We start from the raw sequence: 19,758 nt of genomic DNA, 5'->3' as shown, positions 1-19,758 counted from the left end.
CCCTAAAGAAATCTAGAAAATATTTAGGTTACACTTTTATAACCATACAACATTGCCACCATGTAGTGAATAAAATATAACTTGTCAGTTATTCAGGCCGGTTCAGAATGACACATTTTTTTAATCACTTATTAAGTTGTCCATAAATTAGTAACAGAGATTAATTGAATTTTATAGGTTTTAGTTGGAAATAACAGAAGATTAAACACCAGTTTTGCAGACAGTCTGTTATTTTATTGCACAGATTTCATTTAAAGAACAAAACGCACCATCAATGTTTGGAGAGCTTGGGGTCTCAGATACTGATACAACATCAGTGTTTACGCCCGTAAAGCCAAATTCAACAGTACAATTTCTGTTAAACAAAACTTCAAGAGGGCTGAGAGAATAAAAAGGGAGGGGGAGAGTTAAATTGAAGTAAATGCAACGCTAGGATTAAAAACTAGATCATACAAACCTGCAAATCAAAAATGTTTTGTGGAATGCCAGTTAAAGTTATACTCACTTGTATGGTTACCATGTAATTAAAGTCTATTTGGTTCATTTCCTTCATACTGATGAACTGAGACTTTCAGGAAAACCGTGGTTATAAAAATGATCAATCTTGAAAAAGTATGTACAGATAAATGTAAAATCACAAAAAAACAAAGAAAAAAGGAAAGAAAACATCCTTGGCCTTCAATTTATAAAAGGGAAACTTGCCCAAGGAGGGGAAGTTTCATGAAACCCCTCCCCCCTCCTTCACTCCATGTCCTCAATGCTGTTTTTTTTTTCTATCCCTCATAATTAAATGACCTTGGAGCTGAAGAGGAGGAGGAAGAGAGGCATCTCTATGAAGCTCCCTTTGTCATCTGTAACAATTTGAAAAGTGTCTTTTATTTCGCTCCCCAACACAGTAACAGTTTGCAAGATACTTAAATTTAAAGAGACAGCCAAACACACACACACAAATGTGTGCATCTCAGTGAGTATCAAAGGAATGCCCAAGAAGAGAGCTAAGAGTGGGTAAAACCTTTGTGGGCATCCTAAGAGCTAAAGAATTCGTTTAAGGCAACCGAACAGGAAAAGATGTTAAGACTATCAAATGCCAGGCAGGATATTTTCCTAAACTCTGAATTTGGAGCCTGGCCGAGGAGTGGGCTTCCCCTCTGATGCAAGCAGACCTAGGGGCGGGCACCCCAGCATCGACAGCCCCTCGAGGGCAAGTCGGGAGCTCTCTTATACGTGAGCACTCTTGGCGTGCGTGGGGGAGCTGGATCCGGAAGAATAGTAGAAACGGTTTTCACCAAACGACTGGGCGTCGCCAGAGCAGCAGACGATGACACAGCCACCCACGAGGCACATCACTGCACCAATCCAGCCGGCGTAGAGCGAGTAGCCGAAGCTCACGATGGTGGTCTCCCGGTGGGCACACACCGGGAACCAGATGGTGGCAACAATGGCACAAAGAGCTGTGGAGAGAAAGAGAGGGCTGTGACTGAGCTTTTGTGCGTGTCGCCAAGTGCAGTCAGCTGGGAGGACTTGGGGGCCCTTGACCCCACAGCACACTCTGACTCCAGAGGAGACCGTGTCAATGCACAAAGGTTCTAGTCCCTGAGCCGAAGTTCTCAGACTGCTAGGGCCTTACTCTTCTAACAGGTGGTAGACAGAATTATCAGCCTCTTTTACAAACCACAACACCCAATAAGAGAGAGAGAGAGCAAGAGGGAATGCCCTGACACAGAGGCAGGGTGGGATGGGGGGTGGGAGGGACACTGGGATCCGTGGTGGTGGAGGGATGGGTATTTGATCATTGTATAATTGAACGCACAAAAATTTGTAAGTCTGCAACTGTACCTCATGATGTCACACTAATAAAAATTAAAAAATAAATAAATAAATAAATAAATAAATAAAAGGTAAATTTAGAAATACATGATTTCCGGCAGAGCCTGGCAAGCTACCTGTGATGTATTCAATATGCCAAACACAGTAACAACAAGTCTCATAATGGAGACATTACTGGGCCTGCTCGAGCAAATCAATGAACAAAGGGAGGACCGTGACTGTGAATTTCAAATAATGATTTTTATTTCATTATATATTTTAACTTTATGTCATTATAAGCATAATTCTATAACCTAGTGACAGTTTTTTTCTTTGCCTGTGGATTTCCCATTCTAAATTCTGGATTCCTTAATAACACAGGGATCATGTCCTGTATGGGTTTGTACATCCAGTGCTTGACTCAGGACCAAGCTCCCATAGTATGTGCTCAGTTAAATGACCTATGGTCCCCTATCTAGCTGAATGACTTGAGCTATTTAGACATGAGAGACAAGATGGTACCACCTCAGTTTTCCCACTTTACTGTGTGTGTGTTTTTTTTTCTTCAGTTTGCTCAATTCACCTTACAAAACCTGGAGAGGCTACAAGGATCACCTTGCTATAGTGAATGTCACTAGATACAAATGGAGTTTGACTTCACGTTCTACTATACATAATTACAAAACCTCAACAAACAAGCAGTCCTTAGAGTGAAAGAATTTATGTGCTCCAGAAGTTTATGGTGGTGTTATTTGTTGTAATGGGTCACAATGGTCAAACTTCCTGGTCTTATCTCAACCAACTGAACTTTCAGATTTGATTTGTATGTTAAAGGATAAACAAGAAATGGCTTTGGCAGAAAGATAGCACAGTAGTGGCCTTGCCTGTGGCCGAGTCATGAACATTCAATCCCTAGCATTGACCTATGGTCCCCTGAGGATCTCCAGGAGTGATCCCTGAGCATAGATACGGGAGTAACCAAGTAACTGAGCACCTCCAGATGTGGAGAGGAGGAGAGAGGAAGGACATGGAGGGAAGGAGAGGGAGAGAAATCTTCTCTGATAATCTCACCTCAGCCTGCCAATCACGACTACCTGAAAATGCACATGATAAGGATTATGCCCCATGTGACACAGATCAAGTGGGTCTAAGGAACCACTAGACAGCTGACTTCTTGAGGTGGGCAGAGCTCAGCCACTCTGTGTCTGTTCTGTGAAGGAGCTCACCAGACTTTACCTATCCAGTGTCCCAGGCTTTCACTCCACCAGCAACAGTAACCTCAAGATTAAAATCGCTTCATGGAAGATATCGACTCAAGCACACTTGATTCTTGTAAAAGAGAAATCCTAATTGATTCGTCAGTTTGCATCACTCTGGGATTCGAACTAAAATGCAATCATTGTCTCAATATTAGATATCACTAGAAAAAAAATTTGATCCATCTCTCAATTACATAGCAATTGAATGAGGGTTATGTTATTGGGAGGGAAGGAAGGAAGGAAGGAAGGAAGGAAGGAAGGAAGGAAGGAAGGAAGGAAGGAAGGAAGGAAGGAAGGGAGGGAGGGAGGGAGGGAGGGAGGGGGAAGGAGAGGCTCATTGAGTTCTTGTCCCCTCCCAGGCAAGGCTAACAAAACAATGATTTTGCAGGCAGGAGTCTAAAGCTCATCGTTAACTACTAGATTAACACTTTCAGATAGGGTAGCCATAAGATGCACAGACTTTTGAGTCTCATGTGGCCAGTAAGTGATAATTCTGTTTCTTTGCAGGGGGAGTGGGGAGAGGAAGCAGCACTCACACACAGCAGTACTCAGGGCTTACTACTGGTTCTGCACTCAGGGAGGTGCGTGGGAAACCATATGTGGTTCCATATGTGGTACAGTGAACCCAAGTTGACTGTGTTCAAGGAAAGTAGATTACCCACTGTACTATCTATCCAGCTCCATAAGATAGAGAATTCTGAATTTTAATTAATTTTAATTTTAATGGTCATTGTCTTGAATAACACAGCTTTGGGCAAAGTAATTGTGTAACTTCCTTCGGTAACATCTGAATTCTCACAACTCCAAGCAGTACATAAACTATAGGTAAAGCTGTAAGTTGGAATGGTACGTTCAAGTTAGCAGGCATTTTCTTTTTCAATAGTGAACCTGAGAGATAGTACTGTGAATAAGGTACTTGCTTGTATGTGGCCAATCCAGGTTTGATCGCTCACACCACATATGATCCTAAGCACAAGCAAGTGTGGCCAAAAAAAAACTTTTAAAGCAAAAAATTAGTAATGAGATTCCAGTTATTAGCCATGACACTTTCAACATTCAAGGCAGGGAGCTGCAATGAAATTTTCATGTTTACAATGAGGGCAACCTTGTAAACTCTGCAAACTTTCTGATTTCTACTCCTACCGAGTGATTTTTCTAAATAACCTCTATCCCCATAGATGCGAACTAGAGTTAGTGTTCACCACAAACTCTCAAATCAATAGTTCCCCTCCATTAGATCTAGGCTGAGAAAAGATTTAACTGTGACCCATTTTAAATACCTTGAAACTATCTCACTGCATTTGTATAGCTTATCACCTATTTGTTGACAACAGCCAACCTACTTTCATGGCTGAATACAGATAGATATATTCTACACTAGTATATATTCCTTACACTTAAAAAGCATAGATTCCTGCCAGGTATTGATAAAGCACATGCCTTACATGTGGAGGTCCTAAGTTTGATTTCTAAACCTTAAAAAGGAAAGTACAAATCCCAAATCAGAAGGAAAATCATGAGATTGAGGGCTTTAATTGCCCAGATTAGCTTTCTAATAACCAGATTCAGTGCATTAATCAGAGCTATTTGCATAATATAGAGTTAATATAATTATTTTATAAGCTAAAATCTACCCAGTATTAATGGGAGGCTTCATTTTTGTTAAAGAGTAAAAGCACAATTTAACTAGTTTCTGTAATAATTTGCAACGTTTTCATTGAAAATGGATATTTAGACATTGACAATAACAATTTAGAAGTGAATATGGATTTACAATTAGTGAAATACTATGAAAAGATGACTTCTCCTTCTATGGAGAATAGAATGTTCTTGAAGATCAACATTAATAAAACAAACACCTAAAATAAGGGGAACTTGTTTTTGCTCCTCTTCTTTGATGGTGACTCCAATCAGATCTTGTAGAGAACTACTAGATCCAACCCTCGGCAAAGCACAGAGAAAGGCCTTTTTTCTATCATGGACAGAAACGTCTTCTAGAGTGTTTAACCTGTGAAAAATACTGTAGATTCTTCATATCAATACACAGTTTAAAACATGCTCTAGATCCCAAATGTGAAAACATTTGCTCCGTCACAGGCAGAAACAGTATCCTAGCAAAGCCTTCCAAACACTACAGCTGGTAGATGAAAAGAGTAGGAGTAAGAAACAGAATTCCATGGGACGAAAGGAGAGATTTGACTTCTAAACAACCGATTTGGTTCAACCCAACTGATCTTTCCTATAAACAACTGGTTTCAAAACAACTATGGTTCAAAATAAGTTTTGTATCTTCACGACTTCATACATGTAACAAACATATCAACAAACTCATACATACTAAATCATTTCCCACATTAAAGTTAAGCCAAACTTAACTTTCAGGTTTGGTTTAGGTTTTCTGGAATAAGATAAGAAATCGTAACTAATTTTATTTCATTCTTAGTATTTTTCTAAGCAAAGCAAGAAAACAAGATTATCTTCACACAGGAAAAGTATCCATCTCAATATTCCAAAAGTAATCTGATGTCTTGACTTTGAATATTTTAGGACTTTTACTAAATTTTATTCCAGTATAATTCAGTAGAAATGGGGAAATGTCTAACTATTTGAACAACCAACCTACAGGATGGGATACATAACTGGTGAATGACTGGTAATAGAAATGGATGGGTGGATGGATGGATGGCTAGATGGATGGATGGATGGATAGGTGGGCGGATAGGTGGGCGGATGGATAAATGGATGAATGGAAAGTTGGTCTCATTTTATTACTGCTTTTCGTTTCATACACACACACACACACACACACACTCACAAAAAAATCCTATTCCCAAATCATAAAATTTTAATGTGACTTTGACACACTTAAAGTTAAAAGCTCATGATTCACCTCATTAAGATTTTCTTCTTTTATAATCCATGCAAAGCAAGACAGCAGTAGTCTCTTAGTAAATAAATGAACTCTGGTGGAATTCCTGTGGCTCTCAGAGATGAACCACATCAAAACCACTAAAAGATGACAGCCCGCCACACAACGTGAAGGGAAATAAGAGGTTCATGGAAGACAGTGACCTTCAAATGAACCCACAGCAAGAATGTTTAGAAACTAAAAAATGAAATTTTATTCAATTTTCACAAATGGTTTGAAGGGAAAGGAGGATATTTTTTATCAGTAAAGTTTACAATGCAAGTCAAATCATTACTTGACTACAAAAAGAAGTTAAACAATAATAGAACAGGCAATAATTTTTTACTTTCTTAGACATTGGAGGTCTACTAATTTTATGTTTATTTATGCACATAAGTTTATAATGATTCTCTCCATTATTTAGGGAAAATAGATGCTTTCCTTTAAAAAGCCACCATTACTTACAAAGTAAATTGAAGAAAGACAAGGGGACTTTTTATTGGTTTTCTTTTTATAACAACAGAATTTTTTAATTAAATCCCTTTTTTAAAAAAAAGATAGGCAGGAGGCCATTTTTATTTCCCAGAAGCACATAATGTTGGTTGCACCCAGTGACTGCATTACAGCAAAGCTCTAAAGACTGTTTAAACAAAGAATAATTGAACACCGACTAGAATAACAAATGTCCCAGTCAAGTTTGCTTCGTGGAGTTATCAAGTTGTTTTGACATGACAAAAATATGGAGACTTAAATCTTTTCTCAGGTATATTTATAACTGCATTAACCATTTACTCTATTATATATTTTCATGTCAGTAACACTGTGAAGAAGAGATTCCACTTTCCAGCTTAGAACAGGAATTGAATATTCAGAGTTTTCCATCTGTTTCTCCTCTTCTACCTTTAACTGCACACAGGGTGAGGAAAGCTGCCATTTGTGTGTGAGCAGAGTGACAACGAGAGAGAGCTTTATCTTTTTTAAAAAGGATGGAAAGGGGAAGAAAGCATCATTGAACAGATCAGAATCATCTGCACTCTCACAAAGAGAACTCCTTTCTCTTGGCAAAATAAAATTGCTTGCCTCTTTTGGTAGATTTCAAATATTATAGGATGTTCTGCAGCTGATAAGATACACAGCCTTATTAAAAGCTAACAATGATCTTGATGTGCCAAAGAGAAAATATTTGGAAAGGCGACTTTAGACCAATGAATAGTAAGTGTAGATTTTTATCTCCTTAGAAATTATATGGCATATGGTAATTTATGAAGTTAAGTGAATATGACGTGAAATAAAGCTAACACAGGTGTATTTGACTTTGTAGGGAGCAACTTAGATAAAAGAGGCGAAGAAAGACAGAAGAGCACTAACCCTTGATATTTCTTTCTTCCACCAGGCCTCTTTCTTTCAGACTTTAACACTTTCAGATCTTGGCATTAAAGGACTTGTGTGTATATTTCAAATTTTTTATAACAAAAACATTGTAAAATTCCTCTCCATTTGAATTTATGATGCATTAAGTGTCATCATCTATATTCAATGCTCTTAACATAAATGACAATTAGTTTTATTATTTAACATAGGAGCCAATTAACTCAAGGGAGCAAACAGTGAGATTTCGCAAAGTGTTAATTGAAGTAACACAGTTATTGTTTTCATATTATTTCAACTAGAAAAATTTTAGTTTTGTTTCCCTTTATTGCCGTTTCCTAAAATTGTGACTTACATCATGCTAAGTGAAATGAGTCAAAAAGAGAGGGATAGACATAGAATGTCTACACTCATTTGTGGAATATAAAATAACATAATATCAGACTAACACCCAAGGACAGTAGAGACAAGGGCCAGTAGGATTGCTCCACGGTTTGGAAGGCTACCTCGTGTACTCGGGGAGAAGGCAGTTGGGATATAGAAGGGATCACTAAGTCAATGACGGTTGGAGGGATCACTCGGGATGAGAGATGTGTGCTGAAAGTAGACAAAGAACCAAACATTATGGCCTCTCAGTACCTGTATTACAAACCATTACAGTGGGTAGGCACTTTCCCTGCGTATGGCTGTGCAGGGTTCAATCCCAGACACCTTAGAAGGTGTCCAAGCACTTCCAGGAGCAATTCTTGAGCAGTCAGAGCCCTGAGCACCGCTGGGTGTGGCCACAAACCAAAACAAGTAGAAAAGAACTTCATGGAGCTAATTAACACATATAGGACATGCAGTCACGTATTCTAACTTCTCATGCCTCTCACCTCCTTTCTCCATTTTCCCACAGAAAGCAGCCTGATGGCCAGTGGTATCATCCATCTCCCATTCAGTGTCAACATTTTTGGAGTTTGGGGGCTACCCCCAGTGGTGCTAAGGAATCACTCCAGGTGCTGCTAACGTGGTTCCGATTAATTGCGCCAAGGTCAAAGCAGGGGCAAGGATGTACCCCTCTACACCATCTCTCCAATCCATCAAAATTTCAAATCTGTGCTCTAAAAATCGTATTTAGATAGTTTATTTTCATTTCCCAAATCTACTGTGGGTAAAGGGCTCGATGTCCAGAATTAGAGAGTGAGTAAGAAGGAAGGTGCCTGCCACAGAGGCAGGGGGTGGGGTGGGGTGGGGTTGGCGGGAGGGATTCTGGGCACATTGGTGGTGGGAAATACGCACTGGTGGAGGGATGGGTGTTCGATATTATATGACTGAAACTCGATCATGAAAGCTTTGTAAATGTATCTCACAACGATTCAATAACAAATAAAATAAAAACAAATAAAAATAGACAAATAAAAAATAATAAAATTGTGACTTACAAAAACGGAGCTTCCAGAGAACATACACACGTGACTTTTATGAATTTCTAATATTCATTAACAACCAAGTAATGGAATCTCTGAGTACATTATTTTCCTGGCCAGCTTTCAACATTTTCCTTTCTATTCCACATGCACCACTGTGTTTTTGAAAAACACATATTTCTATAGCCATTTAAAAACCAAGCTCATGACTGTTTTATTGGTGATTGGGGGAGCAACACCTCTCGATGCTCAGGGCTTACTCCTGGCTCTGTGCTCAGGATCAATTCTGGCAGAGCTCAGAGAAACCATGTATGTTTCATACCACTGTTGTCTGTGTACAAGCGAGCACCTTAACTCTTATACTATCTCTTCAACCCCATATTCGTTATTTTTTTAATTCGAGAATTTGGAGATAGGAGAGACCTCATTAAGCACTAATTCCACTAATTTTACTAAGAAGGCCATTTTAAGGCCTCACCATACTTTTTGCTATTCATTTAGATTAGGCATGTCTTGAGATAAAGCTAATGAGTTTGGAGAAAGCCCTCTCTAATTATTCTATTAAGGCCTATGATTAAAAGTATCACTTTAATCACAAACCCAAGAATTCTCAACCCCGTAGGAAATCTGGGTCTGCAAATATGACAAACTCAATTTGTCTCATATTTGCAGTTTCATTATTAACCTGCAAGTTAAAATAACTGTTTTCCAGTAAAGTACCCAAGGGTCATGTTATTTTCTTTTTCTTAATGAAGTTACACTGCATTAGAACATTATGGGCTTCAGATTTGCATCATTAAAAATCAATGAATGACATTAAGTTTGACACTAAAAAGTCCAATTCTACTGGGCCCATATCTCTAAAACTGAGGAAAAAAATATTAGGATTGGAACAAGGGAGGCAATGCAGGCTCAGGGGCACATGCCTCGCCTGAACAAGGCCCTGAGTTTTATTCCTAGTACCACATAGCCTGCGTCCAGCACTACCCGGTGTAGCCCTGAAGGTCCCTGGGCACCACTGGGTCAGAGTATTGAACCACCTGGGCCTGTTAGCTGAGTATCCCCGGAAATGACCTTTGAGCACTGCCTGAGAGCCACCTGCCAACAAAAGTAAAAGATTACAGACTTTCTGAAGGAAAATATACATTCTCCCTTGATTTCCACCATATCTATCTGCACTTCCAAAAAAAAAACCCAAACACTTCAAGAACCTTCTAACCTGCAGTAATGTGATAATTAAAATGAATTAGAACTAAGCTTCGGGGATTTCAGGTGGGCAGCAATATGATGTTTTAAAATAGAATTAGGAGTAAAGCATATGGGTGAGGCCCTTGTTTCAATACCAAGCACCACACACACTAAAAAAGGAAAAAAGAAGTCAGCGGAAGGAAGGAAGGAAGGAAGGAAGGAAGGAAGGAAGGAAGGAAGGAAGGAAGGAAGGAAGGAAGGAGGAAAGGAAGGAAGGAAGGAAGGAAGGAAGGAAGGAAGGAAGGAAGGAAGGAAGGAAGGAAGGAAGGAGGAAAGGAAGGAAGGAAGGAAGGAAGGAAGGAAGGAAGGAAGGAAGGAAGGAAGGAAGGAGGAAAGGAAGGAAGGAAGGAAGGAAGGAAGGAAGGAAGGAGGAAAGGAAGGAAGGAAGGAAGGAAGGAAGGAAGGAAGGAAGGAAGGAAGGAAGGAGGAAAGGAAGGAAGGAAGGAAGGAAGGAAGGAAGGAAGGAGGAAAGGAAGGAAGGAAGGAAGGAAGGAAGGAGGAAAGGAAGGAAGAAGGAAGGAAGGAAGGAAGGAAGGAAGGAAGGAAGGAAGGAAGGAAGGAGGAAAGAAAGGAAGGAAGGAGGAAAGAAAGGAAGGAAGGAAGGAAGGAAGGAAGGAAGGAAGGAAGGAAGGAAGGAAAGAAAGAGCAAAAATAAATAAATAAAACACCAATGGTTGATCACCTTATTCAAATCAGTTTCTACAAAGAAAGAAAATATTTCCTTAGAGCAGTATGCAAGATGGTGTTTCCAAGAACAGTTCATGGTCCTTTCACAGTTTCAAGTTGCAGATGGATGTCTCTAAAACTTAGCCACGCTGGGAAGAAACATCCTCAGTTGACTTCTTGGTTAGTTATTTCTTCTAACCAACAATAATGATAGTAATAGTACTTGCTAAACATGTGCTATAGACCAGATACTGCACTAAATTACCTGCATGAGTTATTTCTCTATTCTTACCAACCTCAGAAAGAGGAATTACTTTCTTTAAAAGCTCAGAGAAATTAAAGAACTGCCCCAGTTCCCCTAGCTACAAAGTGGTAGATCCGAGATTTAGCACAACTCGTCTGGTTCCAGATGAAAAGAAGAGCCACGCAGTGCACAGCACCTTCTGCTTAGACAGAGGCTCTTGAAAAGTCACACGCAGATTAGATTTTCCTCTGATCCCTCCCATATCAGAGGCGCCTGCTGCTCTGTGAGGGACTCATCTGCTTAAGTAGGCAGCTACAGACTCCTCTTCCTTCCCACAGCAGGAAGCAAATCCTCACACCATTGAACTTCAACTGCTGAGAAGACAGAGTTGTTGTACACTGCAAGTCGGTTCTGTTTTGTTTTGTTTTGTTTCTTGAGATTTCATAAACATCAGGATTTTCAGAGTCAGGAAGAATTTATAGGCATGCTTACAGTGTTCATCCCAGGATTAGCTTTGACACTTCCCAGACCCCAAAGCCACATTTCTTATCTCAGTGCCCACACCTTGCCTGTAGTGCCAGTGAGCGACCCATGACCACACAAGAGCTCAGCCCTGATTTCTCCCGAGAGCGATGGAAACCAACCCATAGACACACAAAGGGAATCTTTACTCCCTCTTCTTCCTGTGGCCCAGCCCACACCCAAAGGCAAAAACAAGGCTCTCCCAGCTCCAAAGACCTAGCAGAGCTCAGCAGGGGCCACACTCCTGAAAATGAGCCATACATTGCCAGCGTCTGCTTGTTCCAGTCAAAACAACATCCAGTCCAAAGGCAAGTGGCAACCTACTGAGAAAGAAACCCAACCAGGAACAGTCAAAGAGAGGTGATGGAAAGCTGCAGGAGGTGAAGAGCCATACTCCAGCCCCACACACCCCATCTCCATGGAGAGTGGCCACAAGGGCAACTTCCAGGGGGCAGGACCATCACATCACTCCAGGCAGCAAATACAGGAACCCACACCCAGATCCTGCCCAACCAATCCTCAGTGACAGTGTCTACACCCACCAAAGACATTTCAAAATTATACGTCCTCTCTGTTTAATTCAGCTACCATTTCAAACAAATTTTTGTTTCGTTTTGTTTTATAAACCTTATTGTTCCAAAGAATGATTCCACTGTTGTCAGGGTGACTTTTGAAATTTACTTTTTATTTCTTTATTTTGTTTTGAGGGCCACATCTGGAAGTGCCCAGAGCTTATTCCAGATTCTATGCTCAGTGATCACATGCAATAGGGTTTGGGGGATCATTTGGGATGCCAGGGATCAAATCTAGGTCAGCAAGACAAATGTCCTATCCATTGTACTATTGCTCCAGCTCCAAGGGTGATTTTTTTTAATTAAAAATTTTTTTAATAGTGAGACATCATGAGGTACAGTTGCAGACTTACACATTTTTGTGCTTGGATTTCAATTATACAATGATCAAATACCCATCCCTCCACCAGTGCCCATTTCCCACCACCGCGGATCCCGGTATCCCTCTCACCCCGCATCCCCCCATCCCACCCTGTCTCTGTGGCAGGGCATTCCCCTCTGTTCTCTCTCTCCTTTTGGGTGTTGTGGTTTGCAAAAGAGACATTGAGTGGCAATCGTGTTTGGTCTATAGTCTACTTTCAGCATGCTTCTCTCATCCTGGGAGGATCCTCCCAACACCTTTGTTTGGTGTTCTCCTCTTTATCTGAGCTCCCTTTTCCCCTAGTATGTGTGGTTGGCCTCCAGGTCATGGAGTAAAATTCCTGGTACTAATCTCGGCCATTCTTGGGTGTTAGTTTCCTATTTTGTTACTTTATGTTCAAGGGTGATTTATTTTTAAATACTAGCTGTCCCGCATGAACTTTGTTTGATATCTTTATTTTGCATCAGATTTAGGTTTTATTTTATGTGTTTTCTAATTTGTGATTCCATCATCTGAGACTCTCACAGGGAAGAATTTCTCATAGGTCAGACTAACACTAAGACCAACACTAACACCAGCACTGAGGAGATCACTGTGTACTCACTGATGTAGCACTGGCTCTGCAACAAGAGCTGCTATTCTTAAAGTTCCTCTTTTTATTCAAAACATAGAACTAAAACCACTGAAGAGTAGAGTAAGAAGGACCTCTCCAGTTGCTCAGTGAAGCCATGGGTGTAAAGGCACCATGAGGAAACTGAATCAGCATTGACCAGGACGGGGATCCAAGCTGTCCCTCTGATCCATCGCCTGCCTGCCTTGTCTTTTCTCTCCAAATTCATTGCTGATATCCTCTGCCCTAGGAGACTACTCCTGTCTCTAGAGGTGACTCTCTATGTGTGAGCAGAGACAAGTGACCGTCAGAGATGAGCACCAACCAGCCTCCAACAGGATGTCCAAGGCCACTCAGAGCTAGCTGCCTAATTTCCCAGCATCCCCAGTGCGTACCCTGGCGCCTGGCCTTTAGTCAGTTAGTGATTATGACTTCAGGAACTCCATCCCACCTCAGTGCAGGTGGAATAAAAGCTTCAGTCAATGCCCAGAGATATAGTACTTAGCACTCCTGACTGCTTTCTTGTTTTCGTCTTTCTCATCTCTATACATTAACTAAAATTTTCATTTCTGACTACATGTGAGAGCCACCTGGGGACTTTTGAAAAGTATCTTTGCCTGGCCTGATGCCCAGAAATCCTGACTCAATGAACTGCTGAGGGGGGGCTGAGCATAGGTGTTATCAAACAGGAATTCCACTGTGAAGTCTGAGCAGAGAACCACTGTATAACACTTTTCTATCCTTGACTCTCCCTCCAGTATTTTTACCCACAAAATAATTTCTTTGTTCTGTTTGTAAGCTTATTTTTTCATGTTCAGACAGACAGACAGACAGACACACACACACACACACACACACACACACACACACACACACACACCAAGATTTTGTATCTCTGTATGATCTGCCCCTGAAATATTATCCTATAAGGGATTTATTTTATTTTCTTCCAAACGACTCTCAAACAAAACAGACTCATCAGCCTCACTCCAACGTGAGGCACTGTAGAGTGTTTTCTTACCCAACAGAATGAGCAAAACACCAGCCAGCTGAGCCCGCCTGTACTTGGCCACACCAGGCTCATGGCCCATCCTGATGCAGGGGAGTACTGTCAGCAGCAGGAGAATGGCAGGCAGGCCCAGGACTGAGGCCGCAATCATCAGAGCTCGGCATGCCTGTACATAGCCTAGAAATGAGAGAGCAGAAAGGGTGTAAGATCTTGGATCTCCTGGGATTCTGAGACCAGTCTCACCAAAACTGGACGCCACTTGCCCTAGAATGTGTCTAGTGTCATCCAAGATCACTTCACATGTTCAACTTTTTGTTTTTTTTTTTTTTGCTTTTTGAGTCACACCCAGGGATGCATAGGGGTTACTCCTGGCTCATGCACTCAGGAATTACTCCAGACCATGCTCGGGGGACCATATGGGATTCTGGGAATCGAACCCAGGTCGGCTATGTGCAAGGCAAATGCCCTACCTGCTGTGCTATCGCTCCAGCCCTCATGTTCAACTCTTAAAATGGTTTAGTGACAGAAAGGAAAGTTGAGGTCTAGAGAGACCACATTGTCCTAATTGTCCAGGATGGTGAAACCAGGACTCCAGTTCCACTTATACATCACCTGTGAAATCACATTTTAACACATCACAATTTAAAACTCAAATCTTCCTAAAAGTCTTCTGTGATGGTTTGTGTTGGTTTCAGTGCACTTGGCCTGTGTGATCTTGAATAAGAGACTTTCTTCATCTATAGAGTGACAGTAGTATCTACATCTCATTAAGAAAATTCGGCACATATGCTGCCAGAGCCCATGTGCTGCTTGCGCCCGCGTGACTGAGCACATGTGGTGCCCAAGCACATATGTTGCCCGCATCTCCCCTCTTTTTTTTTTTTTTGCTTTTTGGGTCACACCTGGTGATGCTCAGGGGTTACTCCTGGCTCATGCACTCAGGAATTGCTCCTGGCGGTGCTCAGGGGACCATATGGGGTGCTGGGAATCGAACCTGTGTCGGTCATGTTGGCTGCGTGCAAGGCAAATGCCCTATCTGCTGTGCTATCGCTCCAGCCCCGCATCTCCCCTCTTGAGATGTGTATTTTGATGCTTTCGGGTCTAATGCTAGGATATGTGTAGGGCCTCTCTCCGCCCTTGGAGTAGCCCGTGTTCTCTCTTGAGTGCGTTCCTCTCTCTCACTCTCTCCCCCTTCACACCTTAAAAATCCTCCAATAAAATCTGTTTATTGAAAGAAAGAAAGAAAGAAAGAAAGAAAGAAAGCAAGAAAGAAAGAAAGAAAATTCAACTAAGATTAAGTTATCTAACTCATACAGGGCTGAGCAGAGTGTGTGGCACTGTACTCAAACAAAGTTAGCTGTTAGTGTGGGCATGACTACTCTATACAGAACTTTTATCTCTAAGTGGACAAAATGACTTTGTCTCTCAGCACAGGCTTTTAATTCACATGATGTAGCATGCGTGGCCCTCACTAAGACTCAAGTTTCTATCTTGATCCCTTTCTAGGCTGCTGTCCTCGTGAGTGCCTTGTGAGTCCAAGTTGTACCTCACACATAGGCCGCCCTTGCCTTTGGTCAGGGTTGTGAAGGCATACCTCCAGTTCTAGAGGTTCCTGGAGGGCAGACGCCTCCCTGGTCTTTATGTAGTTAATACAGTGCCAACAACACATGATGCAAACATGAAACTACAAATGAAGGAATGAGTGAGTGGAATAAGACTGGAGAAAAGCTATCTGAAGTTTACACAAATGAAGTGCCAACGAACAACTTTATTAAAAGACAGACTGTAGAACTGCAGGAGAGCTCAGTCACAGAGCACTAACTATGACATATGTGAGAATCTGGGTTCAATACCCACCACAGAAAAAAGTTATTTAAATTAAAATCATGACAATATATGCAATAAAACTAAATATGAGGGGCTGGAGAGATAGCACAGCAGGTAGGGTGTTTGCCTTGCACGCGACCAACCCGGGTTTGATTCCCAGCATCCCATATACCCCAAGCACCACCAGAAGTAATTCCTGAGTGCATGAGCCAGGAGTAACCCCTGTGCATCGCCAGGTATGACCCAAAAAGAAAAAAAAACTAAATATAGCAAGACATTGGAAGAAAATGATAGATGTACATCTACTCTTCTTATTTAAAAACCCCTTCCAAAAAAAAATAGCCATATTTTTCAATCTCCACTTTTTTTCCTCATTTGCTCAGAGTGAATGAGAACTTTGGGAATGAGTGGCTTGAGTGATGCAGAGTCAGCAGTCATGCAAAATCAAGCTCCAGTTTCTGCCACGGAGCCAGTACCCACAGATCACATCTGGCTGGGAGATTGGGCATCAAAACTCAACTGCAATAACATGTCGATCTAATATGCTCTGCCAGAATTCAGGCTCCATGAAGGCTTTTGGCTGCTTCAGAACTAAAACTAATCAATAATCCAGTTGATTAATCAACAGCAGTCAACAACAAACGAGTCTCCACATATTTGCAGAGTTTGGGAGAGTGGCATGTGGTAGCCTGAGGCAGGATGCAGGTTATGCTCCTCTGGCCTGTAGGTGGCCCAGGGCAGACACAGAGCTGGTGACCAACCAGCAACCGAGGCCCTGAGAGTCATGGCACAAGTTGTCTGGCTGTCTGAAAATGAAAATTTCTGTTCCTGTGTCCATCTAGAGTGTGAATAAGAAAAGAGAAGAAATGATCAAGCCATCCCTAAAAATGCAACCCATCTGGTCAATGATCTCCAAAAAGAGACTATGTGGTACCCAATAGTGAGCTCAATTGCAGGGAATGGAAGCAGAGAGTAATTTATGCTTGCATCAAAAGTTTCTAGGGGCTGGAACCATAGCACAGCGGGTAAGGCATTTGCCTTGCACAAAATCAACCCAGATTTGATTCCCAGCATCCCATATGGTCCCTGAAGCACTGCCAGGAGTAATTCCTGAGTGGAGAGCCATAGGTAACCCCTGAGCATCGCCAGATGTAAAACAAAAAGAAAAATAAAGTTTCTATATCTACCTCCTACCTTTTTTTTTCTTTTTGGGCCACACCCGGCGATGCACAGGGGTTCCTCCAGGCTCTGCACTCAGGAGTTACTCCTGGCGGTGCTCAGGGGAACCATATGGGATGCTGGGAATCGAACCTGGGTCAGCCGCGTGCAAGGCAAACGCCCTACCCATTGTGCTATCTCTCCAGCCCCTTTCCTAACTTTTATTTAAAAAAAAAAAAGCACAACATTTTATTTAAAAGGAAAAAAAACATAATACATAGTGCTGCCTTTTACAGATCATCTGTACAGAAAGAAAAATTTACATTTCTGTACCATTTAATCCCTAAAACGGCCCTGAGAGAGTATGCTATGACTTTTAACTTGTAGAAGACAACAACTGGGATTCATATTCATTAGTAACTTGTCCCAATTGATCCAGCTTGTACACTTGGATCTCAGAGTCTGACTGAGGTCTGGAGCACACATCAGAGAGACATGAAATGGGATCCAGAATGGTTTCTGGGAACCTGTTAATCTGAAAGTCTACAATTAAGAAAGATAGAATGACCATCAGGTCTGCCAGGCATCAAACACACCCCCCAGGTTCTAGTGGCAATGAAGGGCCCAGGCGAGGATGCAGACAGCAGAATCATTCTGTCTTCAAGAAATACGAAGTGGTTGGGCCAGAGCGATGCCACAGAGAGGCCTTGCACTCCGTGGACACAAGTTCCATCCCGAGCCTCCCAGAGGGTCCTCAGAGATAGCCAACAGTAATTCCTGAGTGCAGAGCCAGCAGAAACCCAATCACCGCAGTATTGTAGCCCAAAAGAAAAGAAAAAGAAAAGTAATATAGAGTGGGATAACTGGACTCATAATAAAGACATTGAAAAGTGCCTTGCTGGAAATGACAGTCTAAAGCGAGGGCAATGTGGATGGAAAGGGGATCGGTTGCAACCACAAGGATTAGAAAACAGAGACACTTGAGCCGAGGCTTAAAAAGAGAGTGGCGCATTCTGGAATGAAAGGAGGACTCATCTTGGGGGGGGAGGGGGGGTGAACACGAATCGACTGCTATGGGAATCTGAGGCAGCCTTCAAATGCGCAGAATCTGGGGCTGGATGGATAGCACAGCGGGGAGGGCGTTTGCCTTGCATGCGGCCAATCTGGGTTGATTCCCAGCATCCCAGATGCCCCCCCCACCCCGCCCCGAGCACCACCAGGAGGGATTCCTGAGTGCATCAACCAGGAGTAACCCCTGTGCATTGCCGGGTGTGACCCAAAAAGGAAAAAAATATGCGCAGGATCCACAAAGGCGAGATGGCACTGTTTAGATGGCAACAGTGTAAAAACCTGGGAACACAGATCAATCCTGCTGGTGGGAGTGACATTCAGAGAGAGCCCGAAGGGACGCCCATGACCTCTAGGATCGGGCTTAAATCTGAATTGAAACAGTTGCACAGAACCAGAGCAGACAGCTCAGATAGCTCAGGGTGGGGGGGAGGGGGCAGGCTTTGCCTGGCACCGAGCCCTCTGGAACACTGCTGAGTGTGACCCCAAAACAAACACAGAAAGAAATTCCTTTTTCAAAAAAGAGACTGTTCTCCAGAATCCTACAACAGGCCCGCAGAGGAAAGCCGGGGCTCTGGGAGTTGATTCTTCCCTGCCCGCCTCACTCCGCGCTGGAGGGATGGAGCCGGTCTCCCTCTCCAGGGGTGGGAACTGCACCTCGAAGGGGCGCCGGCTCTCCTCCGTCCGCCCTGAGTGATGGGGACCCGAGGTCGGGGATTGGGGAGTTATGCAGGCCAACGTCAGACGCCCCCGCTGCTGGTGGGGTGGAGTGGGGGTTAGGGGGTGGGAGAAGGCCCTGGCGCTCCGAACTGGGCTTGACGGAGAAAGTCCCAGGTTTGGTGGGACGCGCTCAGGGCTGCGCGCGGGTCTACCCTGCACCTTTCTACCGGGATCTAACGGGAAAGCAGGGCTGGGATGAAAAGCGCCCCTCATGGCCCAGGGTTCCCACCAAGCAGAGGTCTCGGTGCCTTAACGCGTCAGGGGACGGCCAGAAGCGGCTGCTGTCTCCAAAGGCAGACCAAACGGAGCGAGATGCCGTTCCGGACCGCCCAGTTGCTTCCCACGGGCACTGACCATGTCCACGTCCCCTGCCTCCTCGCCACTGTCCCCCCATCCGCGCCCCAACACACAGACAGACGCGCCCCCTTTTCCGCGCACGCCACCGATGCCCTGTCCCCGGCCTGCGCAGGGGCTCGGGGGTCTGGGGGCAGCCGGGGCGGGGGCAGGGGTCCTTACCCGGCAGGATGAGGATGTCCACCAGTGGCTTGCAGTGGTACAGCCCCGTGGCCATGACGCAGTCGGCCCACAGCCCCTTGGAGCCCAGTTCGTCCAGCTTGCGGCAGGTGGGGATGGTGTAGCCGCAGGTCACCACCCAGTCGTTGGTGGACGTGGTGACAATGATGCCGATCCAACCCACGAAGCTCGTCACGAAGCCCACGACCTGCAAGCACGTGGCCACCATCGTGGGAGCCCCTCGGCGCCTCCCCCCCCTTCGCTCGCTACCCCTGCCTGCGTCGGGGCTGCCCTGTGCCACCTCTCCCCGGCGCGACGGCCACGGGAAGCAGCTCCGGCGGCGGGACGGGCGGGCGCACGGCGGGGACGGAGCGCGGCTGGGCAGCGCGCCCCCGCCCCCCCTCCTTTAAAGGCCGCTGCCCCGGCCGGCGATCGCCAATGGGGATCGGACCCCGGCCGCGCCGGCCAATCGCGGCGCGAGGTCCCGAGT

General features: G+C 43.7%; 1 protein-coding gene across 1 annotated transcript; it reads right to left on the bottom strand.

Moving 5' to 3' along the window:
* Window positions 1–1,138: 1,138 nt before the first annotated feature.
* CLDN11 (claudin 11) lies at window positions 1,139–19,502 on the bottom strand. Its single transcript, XM_056110736.1, has 3 exons — window positions 19,272–19,502; window positions 13,995–14,159; window positions 1,139–1,451 (listed from the first exon to the last, which is right to left on the bottom strand). Exons 1-3 carry the CDS (start codon window positions 19,495–19,497, stop codon window positions 1,219–1,221), a joined length of 624 nt encoding a protein of 207 aa, XP_055966711.1. The 5' UTR covers window positions 19,498–19,502; the 3' UTR covers window positions 1,139–1,218.
* Between the last annotated feature and the right edge of the window lie 256 nt (window positions 19,503–19,758).

The sequence above is a fragment of the Sorex fumeus genome, unplaced genomic scaffold, assembly GCF_029834395.1.
Source record: "Sorex fumeus unplaced genomic scaffold, SorFum_2.1 ptg000010l, whole genome shotgun sequence".
NCBI lineage: Eukaryota > Metazoa > Chordata > Mammalia > Eulipotyphla > Soricidae > Sorex > Sorex fumeus.
Note: the sequence above shows the minus strand (reverse complement) of the source record. Positions and strands in the feature narration are given on the sequence as shown.